This window comes from Chanos chanos, chromosome 3 (assembly GCF_902362185.1).
Source record: "Chanos chanos chromosome 3, fChaCha1.1, whole genome shotgun sequence".
In the NCBI taxonomy this organism is placed as follows: Eukaryota; Metazoa; Chordata; class Actinopteri; order Gonorynchiformes; family Chanidae; genus Chanos; species Chanos chanos.
The window spans coordinates 15138417-15155179 of NC_044497.1; the positions used below are offsets into that span (position 1 = coordinate 15138417).

Below are 16763 nucleotides of genomic sequence, written 5' to 3' on the forward strand. Positions count from 1 at the left end.
CCTGTCACATCCACAGGGCTCAGAGCCCAATCTCTCCTCTTCTCTCCTCTCTCTCTCTCTCCTCTCATTCTGTCATTCACCTCTCTCTCTCCCTCTCCATCTTTTTTTCCCCCCTCTCACTCTTTTTCTCCCCAGGAGACCCATCGAAGGCAGACAGCCAGCACCTCGCTCTATAGTGTCAGCAAGGCTCATTCCTCAGAGAGACTTCTCACGGGCAGAGGGCCTTTTAATCCTGGTTATTTGGGGTAATGGAGTAGGGGGGGGGGTGTTTTCTGTAGGTGGGAAGTGGAACATCAAGCCTTTCGAATCCCTCAAGATGGGTAAAGCATTAGATTCAAGTCTCACCCAACTGGGTCTGTGGCTGGGTACTTTTTTCTCCAATCATGCTGAACCGCCCTGTGAATGATGTATATTTGCAACTGTCATCAGCTGTCAGTTGCAATAAAAGGGAAGTAGATCAGGTATGGGAAAGATTGTTCACAGTGGGTACTAAATTTGAATTACTATGGCTATGTGATTACAGGCTATGTACTCTACAATGCACTTGCTTTGCATTGTATAATGCAATACAAGGTCATTTTGACCAGTCACACCAAGCTGTACACAGTCACACACACACGCACACACACACACTCTCTCTCTCTCTCTCACACACACACACACACACACACACACACACACACACACACACACACACACACACACACACACACACACAGTCAGTCATATTAAGCTAGATGGAACAGAGGTGGCCCATCTGTAACGTCTGCTTGTCTTCAAGCTGCCCATGCAGGGTAGCAAAGTCCAGACAGAGAATGAACAATGGAAAGGAACCAAGGATGTCCAAATAAGACTGATAAAAACAATACCCCATGAGCTGGGCTTTGTGCCCTCTGGGTTCCCTTTCACCCAGGCCAGGTTTGCCATGTGTGTCTTAGATATGATACAGACAGTGCTTTCATAAAATTAGACACCTCCCTCTCTCTCCGTATCTGTGTGTGTGTGTGTCTGTGTGTGTGTGTGTGTGTGTGCGTGCGTGTGTGTGTGTGTGTGAGTGTGTTCTCTCTTTTCCTGTCCTGTCCATCCCTGAGGAGTCTTTTGTGAGGGTGTCACTTGGGCGGCCGTCAGTCACACAGGTTCGTAATGAGGCACTGACTGAAATGGGTTCCTGTCTGTGAGAAGTCCAGCAGGGGTGCCGAACGGGCATGATTAAATGAATGGTCAGAGAGAGAGAGAGAGAGAGAGAGAGAAAAAAACCAACTTCTACCTGAGTCTCTCTCTGTCTTTTTTTCTCCATTTCTCCCGGTCTAAAATGAGAATCACAGATTTCTTGGAGGTGCCCAGTGTACTTGTAATGAGCCTGTTGACCTATTTGTGTCCCTGTCCGTGACTGCGGGCTAGGGGAAGGGTGCTGGGGACGTGGGGAGATGTGGTGCTGATGGAGCACCTTCCATTAAGGAAGCCAGAGAACTCATGCACAGCATCCTAGCACATCTATCAGTCCACATGTAAAGTCCCCTACGGGATGTGTCCTTCAGAGTATCTGTTCAGTTAAAACAGATGGGAGAGGAGATCTTACCACAAACGCTATGATGAACAGTATCTGAGCTGTATATTGGAAATGACTTATGAGTACAATTTTTATGCCGACCTTTTCAATTGAAACACAAATGGGATTTGCCTGAGTACAGCAGAGAGCTGTGATTATCACTGTGTTTTGCCGAGCTCACACACACACACACACACACACACACACTCATGCACACACATACGCGCACACACACACAGACAAACATGTTCAATATATACAAACTTACTACTCATGTGATATTATAACCTGCTGTTGCTGTGATCAAATGTGGCACCATGGCAACATGATATGACACTAATGTGCTTTCACATATATGCGGTTTAATGATTATGGCGTTGCTGTGTTTTTTTAAACAACGACAGCAGGCATTTCCTGTGACTAACCTCACAAACCTAACAAAACATAACGCGGCAATGCCAAGAGTAACTCAAGCATATTTCGCTGTCTACGAAGCTCAGATCAGAGATGTCTGGTGGAGCAAAAACAGAGATATAACTTTGGGGTTTCTGGGTAATGAGAGAAACCAGTCACAACAGTCAAACACAATGACCTCTTTCCAAAAATTCTCCTGTCATGCAGCCTATCAAAGTCTCTCTAATCCTCAGACACATTTATGGGTCTAAAACTCAAAGCACAGGATGGACAATAAACAGGACTGGATAAATCCTGAATGTACAAGGAGGGGGTATCGTATCACCCATAACCACAGAGGCAATAATCCACCAGAGACGTAATACTAGACTACACACAGAGCCTGTGTACAGGGGCCACTGTGACAGTCCTGGTAATGGAGCTCCTTCTATTGATCTGTGACTGAGTTCAGTAGACTCAGACTGGGTCACTAGGTTCAAACCCAGTGTACTGGGCTATTAGAGCAGGTAGGGGACCCTGACTGTTGCTGAGGTGACCAATCCAGAAGCAGCTATTCACCCTCTGAACAGATGTCGGTGGGAAGGGGGTCTGAGTATTTCTGAAGTAATTGCTGCCGATGCACTCCCAAGCAAAGATTAAATTCCAAGATTAATGTTTGTCTTCTCCTGAACAACTGGAGCCATACACACAATGCTGTGGTGCAATTTGTCACAGATTGTTCCGTATCAGCACCATGACAACTGCATTCACTCTCAGCTGGAGGGAAATCTGGTTTGTACGTGCTGGTAAGAGATGAATGGAAGACTGGCTGGTTGTATGAGTGCGTGTGTTAGTCAGTGCGGGCGCGCGTCTGTGTGAGCGGGAATGAGTATGTGTGCGTGTGCGTACGTGTGGCTGTGTGTAAGTGTGTGTGTTTGTGTGGGTATATGTATATGGGCGAGTGAGTGAATGTGTGTGTATGTAGACTCATATTGGGTAGGTTCACTGTGGCAGATGGGGTTGAATGGGGTTTTAATGAGATTTGGGCAGTGGCAGAGGTTGAACTCTGAGTGTCTGTTCAGTGTGAGGGGAGGATCGATGGAGATTAGTAAAGGCAGCAGTTTCACGGGACTCATTGATTGGGGCTGTAACTAACATCACACATTTACAGTAACCTTACCATCACCACATTACTCTTGTCCTCCTGTCATACTGAACGCACGCGCGCACACACATACACACACACACACACACACACACACACACACACACACACAGTTCTTACAGGTCCAATCTCTGCAGTCCCACTCCTCAGTACATATCAGACTGTGGGCAGACCTGCTGGTGACTCATGTCATCTATAACAGCCTCTTTTCCACCAACACTCACAACAGTGAATTTTATGAGCAAACCCTCTCCATAAACATATGGTGAATTTAAAAGCCTGAGTGACCGCATCCCTGTCATGTGCATTGAAATTCCAAGCAGACTTTGAACAAATGATGCTCTAAAATCGTAACAGGCCAGCAAAGCCTGCTGGGAAAAGGCAGGCAACAGATAGGAGGGTGGGGGGTGGGAGGTCTGTGTCTGTGATAGCAAAAAACAGGTCTGTATGTGTCTGTGTGTGTGTGTGTGTGTGTGTGTGTATATGTGTGTGTGTGTGTGTGTGTGTGTGTGTGTGCATGCGTGACAGAATCATAAACACTCTCTCTTCATGTCCACACAACAGTGAGTGGTTGTGGTGCAGTTTAAGCCCAGCTATCTGCTGACTGCAGCATTCTGAGAATGTTGGTGATATGTGTGTGAGAGAAACATAGAACAGGCCTAAACCTCATTCTCAAATCCATCATTGAAATGCAAAGTATACACCTGTGGTTATAATGCTAGCAATAAGCCATATCTCTCCCTGGGTTTCATATTAAACCATGAGCAAACACAATTCAGGTATATGGGTATGAGATCTCTACCACCGGCCGTGTGTAAGCCACAGAGAACTGCAATTACTTTAGCCTAATGCTCTGTACAGCGGACAATCTGAAGACTATTTACGAAGCAAAGATCCCTATGCTGGAGAGATGTAAAAATGTGAGATATAGAGAAAGAGAGGTAAAACGAGAGAGAGAAAGAAGGAGAGATAGAGAGGGAGAAAGAGAGAGAGAGAGAGAGAGAGAGAGAGAGGAATCACCACCATACACTATTCCTGAAAAATAAGATGACAGATTGCTCTGACAGCATTTCAAATACTCCACACCACAAAACCAAAACAAACAAAAACTGCATTATCGTTCCCCGTTGTCATGTAGGACTCCTGCACAGCAAAGCTAATTTAGTTCTGTCCCCCCTCTGTGTCATTGAACTAACACATAAATAAACACACACAGACAAGCCTTCAGCTGAGAGCCAGACAGCCCGTGCTGATGAGGGGAGGATTTAGAAAACAAGACAGGAATGCAGACCCTTAGACACACACACACACACACACACAACAACAACAACAAAAACAACTCCCACAACATTAATCTGATGAGAAGTGAGTCATGCTTATCTGAGAATCTTTATTTCTATAACTATGAGTTATGAAACATTACCTTTTGGCCTAAAGTCTAAATAAAATTCAAATTGCGTGATCATATCTAATCCTCACATGAACCTGTCTTCAGTGATTCATTTACTCAAGTTAATATCTGCAGCTATAGTCTGTATTGAGTTCCTAGCTTTTGATAAAGGATAATAACTGAACTGATCACAGAAATTTCCACAATCACATGTAAAACGTGTGTGTTACAGTCAGTGTAAATACACAGACTTATCCGGATCAAACGAGTTCGTTCATTCAGACATTTCTGTCCTCTTGGCCTTAATTCTGTTTCAGGCATTAGAGTGGCACTCGACTCAATTCTGCCTGTGGTGCTGATGAGCCTGACTGCTAGCGTGATTTTGTGTTAATTAGCAGAGGCTGGAGGCTGACAAGCAGTCCAATCCAGTCCAGTAGAGAGGGGTGTCCCTGCTCTCGGTGGCCCAGTGCTGGGATGAAGGAGTTGAGATGGAAGCGCTAACAACCTGCAAAGCTCTGAACTTTGACAGCAGCAGCGCCAAGTCAAGACCCAGAGGTTCCCTTCTCCTAATGAGCTTCCCACCGCTGAAATATGGACTCAGCTAGAAGCGATGCCTCCATGTCGCTAGTGGATAAACGCTCCACAATGGGGCGCGAGACGCCTCATCACCTAATCGCTCCCCTAGTAAGTGCCTGAACATGATGGAGTGGAGGAGTGATGAGGGAGAAATGGAGAGAGCAGAAAAGATGAGGAGAGGAAAAGAACCATGGTTAGAATGAGAGAATTCTCTGCGGCGTGATTTTTGACTCAAGGAAAGAGCACATGATCAGGAACAGTTTTGTAATAATGAGATAGAGAGCAGTCCCAAGGATTTTAACACTTCCTCAAGTTTTTGGTCTGTTTTAAACTTATGAATGCCAAGACAGAGGTTGGTCACCCCCCAGTCGTCATTACACAGTCACTGTACACTTCCCAGAACTGGATCCTTAAGGTTCACTAGACAATGCAGCTAACAGAGCAATAGATGAACAACTGATCCTTTCATACATTCCAGAATCTGCAATGATAACAAGTTTTGCAGTATAGGTTGTAAAGAACGTGCTTCTGGATTATATTCTTATTAGGCGTCTCACGGGAGGGCGTTTTGTAAAAGATGCTTTTCTAGTAGGATTTTAAAAGCTCCAGGTCAGAATGTAGCTTTTCTCCTCCAGCTGCAGCTCTCATAGAAGGCAACGTGAAACTGGAATGCAGCTGCCAAAGGTCGAAACGTGACGGAAACGGAAAAGATAATCTCTAAATATCTCCCTGGAGAGAGCGGATTAAAGAGAAAAAGGCGCACACACACAGACACACACACACACGCACACACACACACACCGTGTACGAAGATAGCGAAAGCCCAGCAATGACAAAATGACTTCATGCATCAGCCAATGCATTCCTTTAAAATCTGCAGCACAGATAAAAATGAGTGTATACCAACCCACTCACCACACACGGGTCGCTTCAGACTAATGACCCCTATCATACACAATCACTATGCTGGTATTTCTACAGAGAGTAGCCTTCTCTCTCCTCCTCTCTATCTCTCTCTTACTCTCTCACTCTCTCTCTTTCCTTTCAGTGAACTCCAAGTAGCTCTCTGAGTTGGTTTGACTGATAGGACGGTGAGCTGTTTTGCATTAGCTGTCTTGGCTTTAAGTGGCTTTGACAGTTGATGCCCATACATGGTCTCAAAAGGAATGGGAGGGCTGCTGATGAATCTTCACATCTGTTTCATATCTGACATAACACAAGCTTTTACTGCTCAGACCTGTACCTTCCCGCTCGCCTTCCCTTCCATCTTCAGCTTACCACTATATACCTTATCCACTATATCTTTCCACCATTAATATTTTCCTCTCCTCTCCGCACCATCTCCAAACCATACCAGAATTAACCCTCCCTGTCTTGTCTCCCACAGCTGGGCACCAACGCTCTAAGCAGGTCCTTGTTGTGGTGACAGTCACCCCCTTCCATCCTAGCATGGCCGTAAACACCTTCTGAGCATTGTGGAGGCAGAGCCACTGAACAACTCCTGCTGGGCCCGTCATTAGCAGGGCAGCAGGCTGAGTTAGCCCTGTTTAACTACACCGCTGGCTGACAACTTGTTTACGCTGCTATTTTTTTACCACTCACTAGTCATGGGGGAGGGTTAGAGAATGTTCACAGAGGAATACACACTCATGCGTACAGAGACACACAAACACACACACACACCCCTACAGATGCATTCATCCAAACTAACAACAAGGGTACACAGTCAGTTTTGGCATTGTAGCTTACAAATACTGCAATCTGTTCTGGCAAAAAAACCCTCTCTCTTCCCTATAAAGGAGAGATGACTTCCCTGTGTTAAATGCAGTCCCAACGAAAGACACGCTTCTCACAGTTTCAACATTAACACCAGTTAAACTGGGTTGCCATTACTGAGAAATTCAGCTTCTACAAACACTTTATTCTCCTGCATGAAATTACACTTGACTTTGTATGACACTAGAACAAGTCGCTCTTCAGGGCTCTTCTCTGACCCGCTGTGTGTGTGTGTGTGTGTGTGTGTGTGTGTGTGTGTGTGTGTCATACGTATCATCCTGTGGGGCTGTGCTTGCCCCCACGCAGAGACAGATCGTGGGGACCATGGCCTTTGAGGGAGTGCATATTAGGGCACGGAGTGCAAGAAAGTCCACGTCTCGGGAATTTCAGGTCAAGTCCAAGTTGGTTCAAATGAGGAAATAAACACGATACAAAACTGTTTATGTAACAGTCAGTCTGACATTAAGGACATTAAATTTTTTCTGAAGGAGTTTAGGACATTAATTATACACTGTTTTCCTAGTCGAGTTTAAAAGGAAATATAAAGCATTATTCTGTAGAGAACAGTTTTATGAAAAATGCCATTGGTCAAACAAGGATCCAATTCCGGCCTTGAATAATTTCTCTAGTGAGTGATTACAGGAGAGTGGGTTATGGGTAGCACACACAAACCCAGTGGCTGCCTTGCTTATAACAGTGAGCAAGATTCTCTCTCTCTCTCTCTCTCTCTCTAATGCACAGCAACGATGAAGGCTCCATCATCGGAGGAGACATCCAATCATAGTGCTCTGACCAGCGGCTACTCTGGTGTCATCTCCTGCATAGGTCCTGTCTAAGCTTAATGTCCTCAGACTGCTGGTGTGCAGTTTGACTATACTGAAGTTTTCTCCTCTGTAGCGGGGCCATCCTCACACTCAGATAAAGAATCAAAGCCCTCATGACTATTTCCGAGCACGCTGACAGAGGAAAGGGATGGAGAGAGTCAGTGAGGTGGAAGAAAGGCAGAAATGTGAGGACAGAGGAAAAATTGAGTGGGTGGTTGTATGTTCATTGCTTTTGACATGTATTGGGAAGTACACACATTCACACTAGCACACGGCCAAATGCTATCACACATATTAATATATTTTCACTTCGCGAATTTGGTGCAGCCTTGTTGTTCATGATATGTATCATTCTGAGGGCTGTGGGGTACAGTCTACAAACACACACACACACACACACACACGCACACACACACACACACACACACACACACACACACACACATTTATTTTTCATTCTCTTTTTTTCGATTTATCTCACTCTCTCTCTCCCTCAAAATAATGCCAGTCAAACTTAAATGCTCTCTATAAGGTACTCCCAGCCTCAAGGTCAAACCTCACTGAGTTGCCAGTATATCCTTCCCTCATTGCACGGTAAAAGGAGCTGCTTCCCAACACCTTAAGGAGGAAGGGGGGCAGGTTCAACCACACACTGATACAGAGAGATAGAAAGAGACGGAGAGATAGAGAAAGAAAGACAATGAGGTGGGGGTGGTGTGTGTGTGTGTGGGGGGGGGGGGGGGGGGTTGGTTTTGTCCATCGAGACAGAGCAGACGAGGCCTTTGTGAGAATGACATTCAAAAGGAGCAGATAACTCTGCCGATCTGCTGTGGCATTTCACTTTAGAACACAGCTCATGGTTATCTCCAAAGCTCTCTCTGTTCACTCACTGTCTTTCTCTTTATCTGTTTCTCTCTTCTCTTTCTTTTTTTTTTCTGTCTCTGTGGCCTTGTGGGGTCATCCTCCTTTTCAGTTTTTAACATTAGTGTACCCGACTGTGAGGCTCTCTTTCTGTAGTAAGAAACATGCTACTTCCACGTCCCAACCCCCACCCTTGCTGAGACTGCTCAGATCTCCAAATGTCAGGCTCACTGTGTGGACTTATCTGTCTCCTTTTCACTGACAATCTGACTGGCCTTCAAAGTCACACACACACACACATGGACACACACACACACACACACACCCACTCACAAAAACACACACATGCACGTGCACACACACATGCACACGCACACATGCAAGCATGCACGCACAGATACACACAGACACACAGACACACTGACACACACACACACACACACACACACACACACACACACACACACACACGCACACACACACATAATCTATTGTCCTGAAGAGTAATTGTCAGCTCTTCCAGTCCAAGGTCTGACAAACATTTATTTGCAGTGAGTACAGGTCAGGGCTGAGGTGAGCTAATCTAAGGAATTGCACAATTGATGCCTTATCATGCAGACCTTATACAGCTGATTTGTGAGTGTTTTAGAATCAGCCACTTAGGGAAAGGAATCTCAAAGCATGCTGCAAGGTCTGCTGATACGTTAAATGGAAGGAAAATGTGTTTATTCAAACTCACATCACCACCTGTCACATAAGAAATTGAGTTTCTCAATAAAAACAGAGATGCCTTAAGAGGTAAAGTATGTCCCAAACTACAAAACATGATCTAAACAGCTAAGCCTCTTAAAAGCCCAGGAAATTAACTGAGGTTGGAATTTGCTGGATAAAATCATCAGGGTGATGTAAAAAAACAAAACAAAAAAAAATCCAACCTATTAAATGGCTTCTCCCTCTGTCCTCTCAGCAGACATATTTAGTTAGGGTCATAGCCATTCATTTCCCTGACTTTATGCATGACTATTATTTTGACAGGCTCATGAAGAGAAAGACATGTGAGTTTGGCTGAATCTGTCAAACTTATGAGTTTGAAGGAGTTAACCTTGGTTCCACTTCCATTTCAAGAACTCTCTCTGAACCCATGTTGCCATTAGCAACCAGCAGTGCAACTATCAACTTCACTTTCCACTAAACTCAAATGTGAGAAAAACGTTAAAAACACCAATTAAAAACGTGTCAGCTCCTGTGATCGCACCTGCGTCTCAATAGCACCTGGAAACGTGACAAAGATACTCACAGGGCTGCCAGCAATGCATCTCAATGCAGCACAAAGACATTGGAGTCTTTAAAAAGGAGAGATAAAAAAAAAGAAAGGCAAGTGCATGAACAATAAAGCAGCAAAGAGATGAAAAAGCGGTGAAAATGAGGCAGACAAAATGAGAGAGAGAGAGAGAGAGAGAGAGAGAGAGCATGTATTTGAGAAGACAAGAGAGTGAACACAGGATAATTTATTACACTCTTAACTGCTGACAGTAAAGAATAAACAGAGCTGTGACACAAATAAGCAACCGAATCTGAGTCATGTCTACAAATGACAAAAATATGTATTTTTATATAACTCTCAGGCAAATATTCAGATATTCTTTTTAAACTGTGCTGTGGAAAAATGTGTTTATCAAACTATGCTTGCCTCAGCTAAATTACAAAATGAGATAGAAAAGTAGTTCAGTTATTTGACAGAATCTGCTCTCTGTTATATGTACCAGGATTTGGGGTTTGGTACGAAAACTGTTTACACGTACACTTAAAGGGGCCAAATGAATTTTGGGGCCTAAATATAGAGTGGGAGATGGAAATAAAGCAGGTTTCCAGAAGGAGGGCACTGAGTCATATCCAAACGGGTCTAACGGTGAACACGCTCTCTGATTTACTCAGCACACCTCAGAGGAAATCTCTGTATTACCACACTACTTCAGTGGGGACTAAACACAGAACTGGTCCACGCCACTGCTGCAGTACAACTCACACCCCACTTTAATCTCAGGCACGGAGTCCTGAGAATGGACTCCGTGAGAATGTGAGAATGTATAGGACTATATAGGGAGCGCGGGGGGGGGGGGGGGGGGCGCTAAGTGCAGTCAAACGCATAAATGGATAATTAGTCTGTGCCGGAGAATGTGGAGAACTCACTCTTTCCCTTGACTGTCACACACCTGTCCTTTCAGACATGTGTGACAATGTGACAACCCAGCCTGTGAGGTCATTTTCTCTTCAACACCCATTCAATGAAAGCCTTTGTGACATTCTGATAGCTTGGCAGGAGGCGAGGGGGAGTAAAGTGTGGGAGTACCAGGGGTACCGGGAGCTGAGCCCCAGAAAGGTTTCTGCTCCGCTTCATCTCAGAGAACATGCCAGAATCAGAGCTGGAAGGATTCCTATTTGAGGAGAAAGAAATATCTAATTTCACAAAGGAGAGAGAAAATAGAGAGATAGAACAAGTGAGAGAGAGAGAGAGAGAGAGAGAGAGAGAGAGAGTACAAAGAATGAGTGAAGTGAGTGAGAACCATAGACAGAGACAAAAGAAAATTACTTCAGCTTTCTGCATACTTGAGGGACAGGCAAGGACGCAGACAATTATACATCATCTGTGAAATGAGACCCTGATATGCTGAGATGCCACTTAGCATTAGCTTTGAAAAGTCCCTCTGCTTGTAAACAAGGCCCCTAAATGAAGCCTGATCACGCCAGTGGAGACAGTGCAAAAAAAAAATAATCTCAGTGATGGAGAAATGCTGTCATCTCATCCTGAATTCTTAGTAGCAATTAGAAACAATTAACCATCCCTCACAGGGGGATCTTCATTAAAAAAAAAATACATAACTGTACACAAACAAATGCATGATACACTGTGAAATTATTTCATCATATCAATAAATCCCACAGCCTGAACGCAATACTGAAGTCAGAGCTGAGAGAAGCCAAAGGAAAAAAAAAAAAAGAAGACAATTTCCTGTTGTTGTGGCTTTTTATGTAAGTGCTCTTTGCTACTGGAACACAGTGTATTTCTTCAGGGATTAAAGCTAGGAACTTTCTAAAATATTTACTCACAAAGAAAAAAAACCCCTCAAGCTGGAGGGACAGAATGGCAAAAGCCACGAAAAACAGTAAACAAACTAATAAAGGTCATTCAATAAAAAGCCAAGAGTCTAGTCTTGAGTAGAGTCTAGTCTTTTGTTCCCCTCTCCTGTATGATTGAATTATTGATCAGATTTCAAAAAGGTTAAATACAATTTGTACAGGTTAAACTGTGGAAGTGCACTCAGGCCATTGATTCCTTGCAGTCTTCCTGTGACATCACTTGCGAAGGATTCATAGACAAAAGACAGGAGAGCTTTAAATCTCTTTTATGGTAAAAGTGATGAGAGCTAATCGAATGGCATGGGCCTATTACAAATCCATTAGCTGGTTAATTGCTCCCCCTGCTCACTGACCCCCATCCTGGTCACACGTCTGTAGACAGTGTCTCCACCACAGTACAACAAATGAATATCAATGAGATCCAAATCTTTCACACAGAGTATCGCAACAGGTATTAATCTTTCCAAACAGCTAAAGTCATGGGATATACCTGTAAAACCGTTTGCAATGAGTTGAAAAGAGACGGCTGGACAGTAACAGCGTTAGTGCCCTACTTGTGACGAGACACGGCAAAATTGTTTGGCACTCTTAAAGTTCAGAGATAAACCTACTGAAGTTTCATGCTGTGAAATGTGAAAAAGTAGTTCACAAAAAAAGTAGTCCCATAAGCTGTGGGTGTCCTCTTACACCAGACAGCAAACACTGTGAAAAAAAAAAAGCTCAGGGCTGTTTAGCTGCGTAAATATGACCTATTTTATAACCGAGCTTCAATGGTTTTTTTTATTTTTTCTATCCTTTTCTTTTTGGATAAACACTTTTAGACATCCCTTGTTTTCCTCTCTACCTCCTCCCAGCCTTCCTCTCATTTCCAGTGACAAGAAGAGATTCTGATTGGTATAGGCTCAGCTTTAGCTTGAAAGCCATCGTTTGTGTTCTCTTTTGAGTGAGAGCTGCTTATCTGATGCAGCCTGCAGTAAAAGTTTGGACTGAAACGTCACATCACGGTGAGCAGGGTAATCATACGCCGCCCGATGACAAAGCCTGCTCTTAGTCAATACACGCTTAGCTCTCTGTCAGTGTTCATGCGTGCCACTTACTGGTGTCAGAGGCTGGAGGGCATGGAATAAAGTGGACTGATGACCTCACTGTGATGGTGAAGGGTGTGGCAAGGGCCTGTCACTCAAATAAGATTTTGCGTCTGTACCTTGTAACCAATCGTAAGCGGAGAAGATTTGCCACCACATCATATGAAATCGGGTTTTGCTCCCGTAACCTTTGGCTCAGCGTTCTGTCCCTATAACAAAATATAGTGCTTCACCTTCACTCAGCAAGGACAAACCAGATGATTTATCAGCCTTAACTAGATTCTGTATGCTTTTATTTATTTTTTTACAGCCCACTTTCTGGCACGACCCCCAACCCCAGGCTGTTTCAGAGGTCAAAGATGCAAATTGTAAAATCAATCTTGCTATGAAATGCCATCACCAGGATCCTGTCTTCAGCAAATGAACATGCTGCTGTCCACTGCTGCTGAACTTGACATCAAATAACTCTGACATGGACTAAGCCCTAAAACACTCACACAAGCATAGCAGACTCTGCTGAATTTTACAGGGATCCTGGAATGAATGTACGAATGTAAGGACGTAAGTATTATATATGGAAATCAACAGTCAGTCCTCAGAATCTAGCACAGAAGGTGCGTGTGTGTGTGCGTGCGTGCGCGCGTGTGTGATTGTGTGTGTGTGTGTGTTGGTCATGCTTTTGTGAATGGAATTATCCCTGGTTGTCTCTGCATTCTGGTTTCTCTCATGTGCTCTAGGCTTCTGCACATCCTCACTAAAGACAGAATCATTAGAGCTCTGCGTTTACTAAAGATGCAGGTTTCAACAGGCTCCTCACTTAGATGACGAGGATAAGAGAACAGAGAGAGGGAGAGAATGTGGGGACAGAAGAGAAGGAGAGAGGCAGAGAGAAAGACAAGGATAAACTGATAGAGATGGAAAGCAGGACAGAGAAATATATATATATATATATACACAGACACACATAGGGAGAGAAAGAGAGCGAGCGAGCCACTGTGACCAAAACAAAACAACCCTCTCCAAGGACAGTACTGTGTCTTATCAAGCATTTATGTGTTCATATGACCATGTCCCATTTGCCCTGCTCTAATAAAATCAGGCTTTTCTACTGTAGCTCTCTGAGTGCTCAGTACTGTAAATGTTTACAGTCAGCTTAAACTTAGTAAAGCTGCGCTCATATTGCACTTTCCAGTCCTTGGCACGGTTCCACCCCCTCACCATCACCATGACGATAGAGATTCAGAGACCGGAATATGAAGAGCTTGGATGAAGGCGTTGGGAGGACGACAACAAACTCCAGAGTGAGAAGCTGAGACTCAGGCACATTTTTCTGTGGGTGACGTCTGCCGATGTGGCCGCTCTCTAACGCCTGTGGCTAATGGGCTGAGCTCTCGCGCCTCATTAAACGCAGAGCAGTCAAGCAGCTCCACTGGCAACTACAGCGGGAAAACACACACACACACACACTGCAAACAGGTACCGCAGGCGCCGAGAAACACGATTACACACAGTCTCACACACCACATGCACACGCACACATCAAGCAAACATACACACAGTGTATACACACTGAGTTTAATGTCACTGCCTTACTAAAGCTATATACTGACAGTCCTCCAAATAAGAGTCTATTAAAAGTCATATTTCATTTGCTCGCCACTCCCCATCCATCTTTTCTGAAATGCTAACAATCCTAGTAAGACCATTTAAGCTAATCCACGTCAAGAAGACTAGAGAAGACAGTGCTGTACTTCTTTAAAGCAGAAACTCAAGCACTCCAGTTACAGAGACACAAATTTCAAATTTCACTCGGAAAAAAAAAGGAAACAGCAACCCTCTTCAGCCGAAGAATGAAAAGATCTGTTCATTGGATGTATCATCATCAACCAACAGTAACAGTCTATACAGGTAATTGTACCAGATCCTCGTTTGTGCAGTACAGCTGCAATCAGGTGACAGGCTGCCACAAGTAATCACCAACAGATTCAAACACGATTAACGAAGTCCTCGTACCAAACATGCCATCACTAATAAAAGCTACTTCTCTCCAGAGCCATTGAAATACTTGTCTAAGCTCCTGTCTTACCAGTGGTGGAGTGTAGACTCTCCAAGCTCCAGTACCGGGACAGAACCCCGCGTAGGGTCCCTGTGACTGGTCCACCTGGCCCGGGACCCAAGCTGCTGTCTGAATCCGAGCCCGGCGACAGGCCCGAACTGCCACTGCTGCTGCCACAGCTCCCCCCAGGCAAGGGCACAGCCCCCTCTGAACCCTGTTGCGTGCGCATGGGACCCCCTCCAGAAGAAGACCAGGAGGCTGGAGAGTGCAAAAGCCACGCAGAGCAGGAGCAGGAGCAGGAGCAGGAGCAGGTGGAGCTGATCCAGTGACTCCCAGAGATACGGAATGTGTGGTCTCTTGTGTTTGTCTGTAAATGTGCGTTTGTGTGTGTGTGTGTGTGTGTGCGCTAACCTAATACCTGGCACAGCTGTCCTCTCCTCAGCTACTGAGTGCTTAGACTCTACCACTGTACTGGATCAGCCTGCTACACCTCCCTCCCTCTCTCCCTCCTTCTCTCTCTCTCAATCTCTCTCTCTCTCTCTCTTCCCTGCTCACTCTACCACTGAGCACACACACATACATACACAGAGCCATGCACTGACATCAGTGGGGGTCCACCAAGGGGGTGCTATGTCACTGCTGTGTTGGGTGCATGAAAATCTGAAGCACACAGCTCTTTCCCCTCTCAAGATGGGACTGAAAACAGCCTCCCTCCCTGCCCCGCACCCCAGCTCTCAGCTGGTTCTTAAGTGATGCCGCTAGGAAAAAATTGCTGAAACCTGACAGTCATGAATAAAGCTCTAGTGTTTTTTTTTTTTTTTTTTTAATCTGTCATAGAAGAAGCTATGAGGAGGGATTTTCTGCCTCTGTGGCTGAGTATACACAATCATCTTAGAAAATTCTAATGTTCCAGCTAATACCCTCAGAATGATGATACTGTGTTTTCTGTCCCACACACAGACACAGACACAGACACACATGCACGCGCGCGCGCACACACACACACACACACACACACACACCCACACACACACACACACACACAAACAAACAAACAAATGCATGTTCAAGCATGTAAAGCATGTAATTAGACACATACCACTACCAAATACTTCATATGTAATATCCTCCAAATAAAATGTAGAATTCACACACCAGACAAACCTCTAATGGTCACACTACTTCTCAGTGTTACTCTGTGTATTAACAGAGAACATGTTGCATTGTCGTTGTTTAGTTTGTTTAGGGTAGTTTGTTTCTCATAGAACTGTTTTACAGTGACAGTGGAAACCCCTTTCTGGGCCCCATAAGTAAAGACTGTTACAAATAACCTTGATGGTCCGATATTGATATTCCCAGTGCAAAGAGTAAGAACAACACACAAAATTTATTACTGTTTTAAGAAAAATAAAATATTATGGAGAAAATAAATGTAATGTTTGCTTACACAGATAACAAAATCCGAACAAGTCAGCACAACTGGATTGTCCATAGAAGATATAGCTATTTCATATGAACACCAAATAAACCAGCAGAATACAAATCCATTGTTTACACGGACACACACACACACACACACACGCACGCACACACACACACAGACACACACTCGCACGCACACAGAGTGACGACGGGAGAGCGACCAGCCGAGAAATTAATATATAAGACATGCTACGCTGACAATATGAATAACGTGTTAGAATTTATTAGAGAGCTCATTTAAAGCAGAAGCAGCAAACGGCACTGAACTACAACGGCATAATGAAAGACGCTGACTATGAAGAACAATCAGCAATAGCATGAACAGGTTGAGACATACACAGTGACTAACCACATGCAGATAATTACCTTAGATCCATCACCAGATCATAAAAGATGACCAGATTACACAAACACACGTACATTTTACCAAGATACAACCATCCGAGTCATTGGGTGGTATTTAGGACT

At 44.3% G+C, this 16763-nt stretch overlaps 1 protein-coding gene across 1 annotated transcript in view; it reads right to left on the reverse strand.

Moving 5' to 3' along the window:
- LOC115807976 (rho guanine nucleotide exchange factor 4-like) overlaps window positions 1-15042 on the reverse strand; it is a 29738-nt gene extending 14696 nt beyond the window's left edge. Inside the window, exon 1 of the mRNA XM_030769198.1 lies at window positions 14844-15042. Within this exon, the coding sequence (XP_030625058.1) occupies window positions 14844-15042 (199 nt within the window). The remainder of the gene's footprint in view (window positions 1-14843) is intronic.
- Window positions 15043-16763: the final 1721 nt, after the last annotated feature.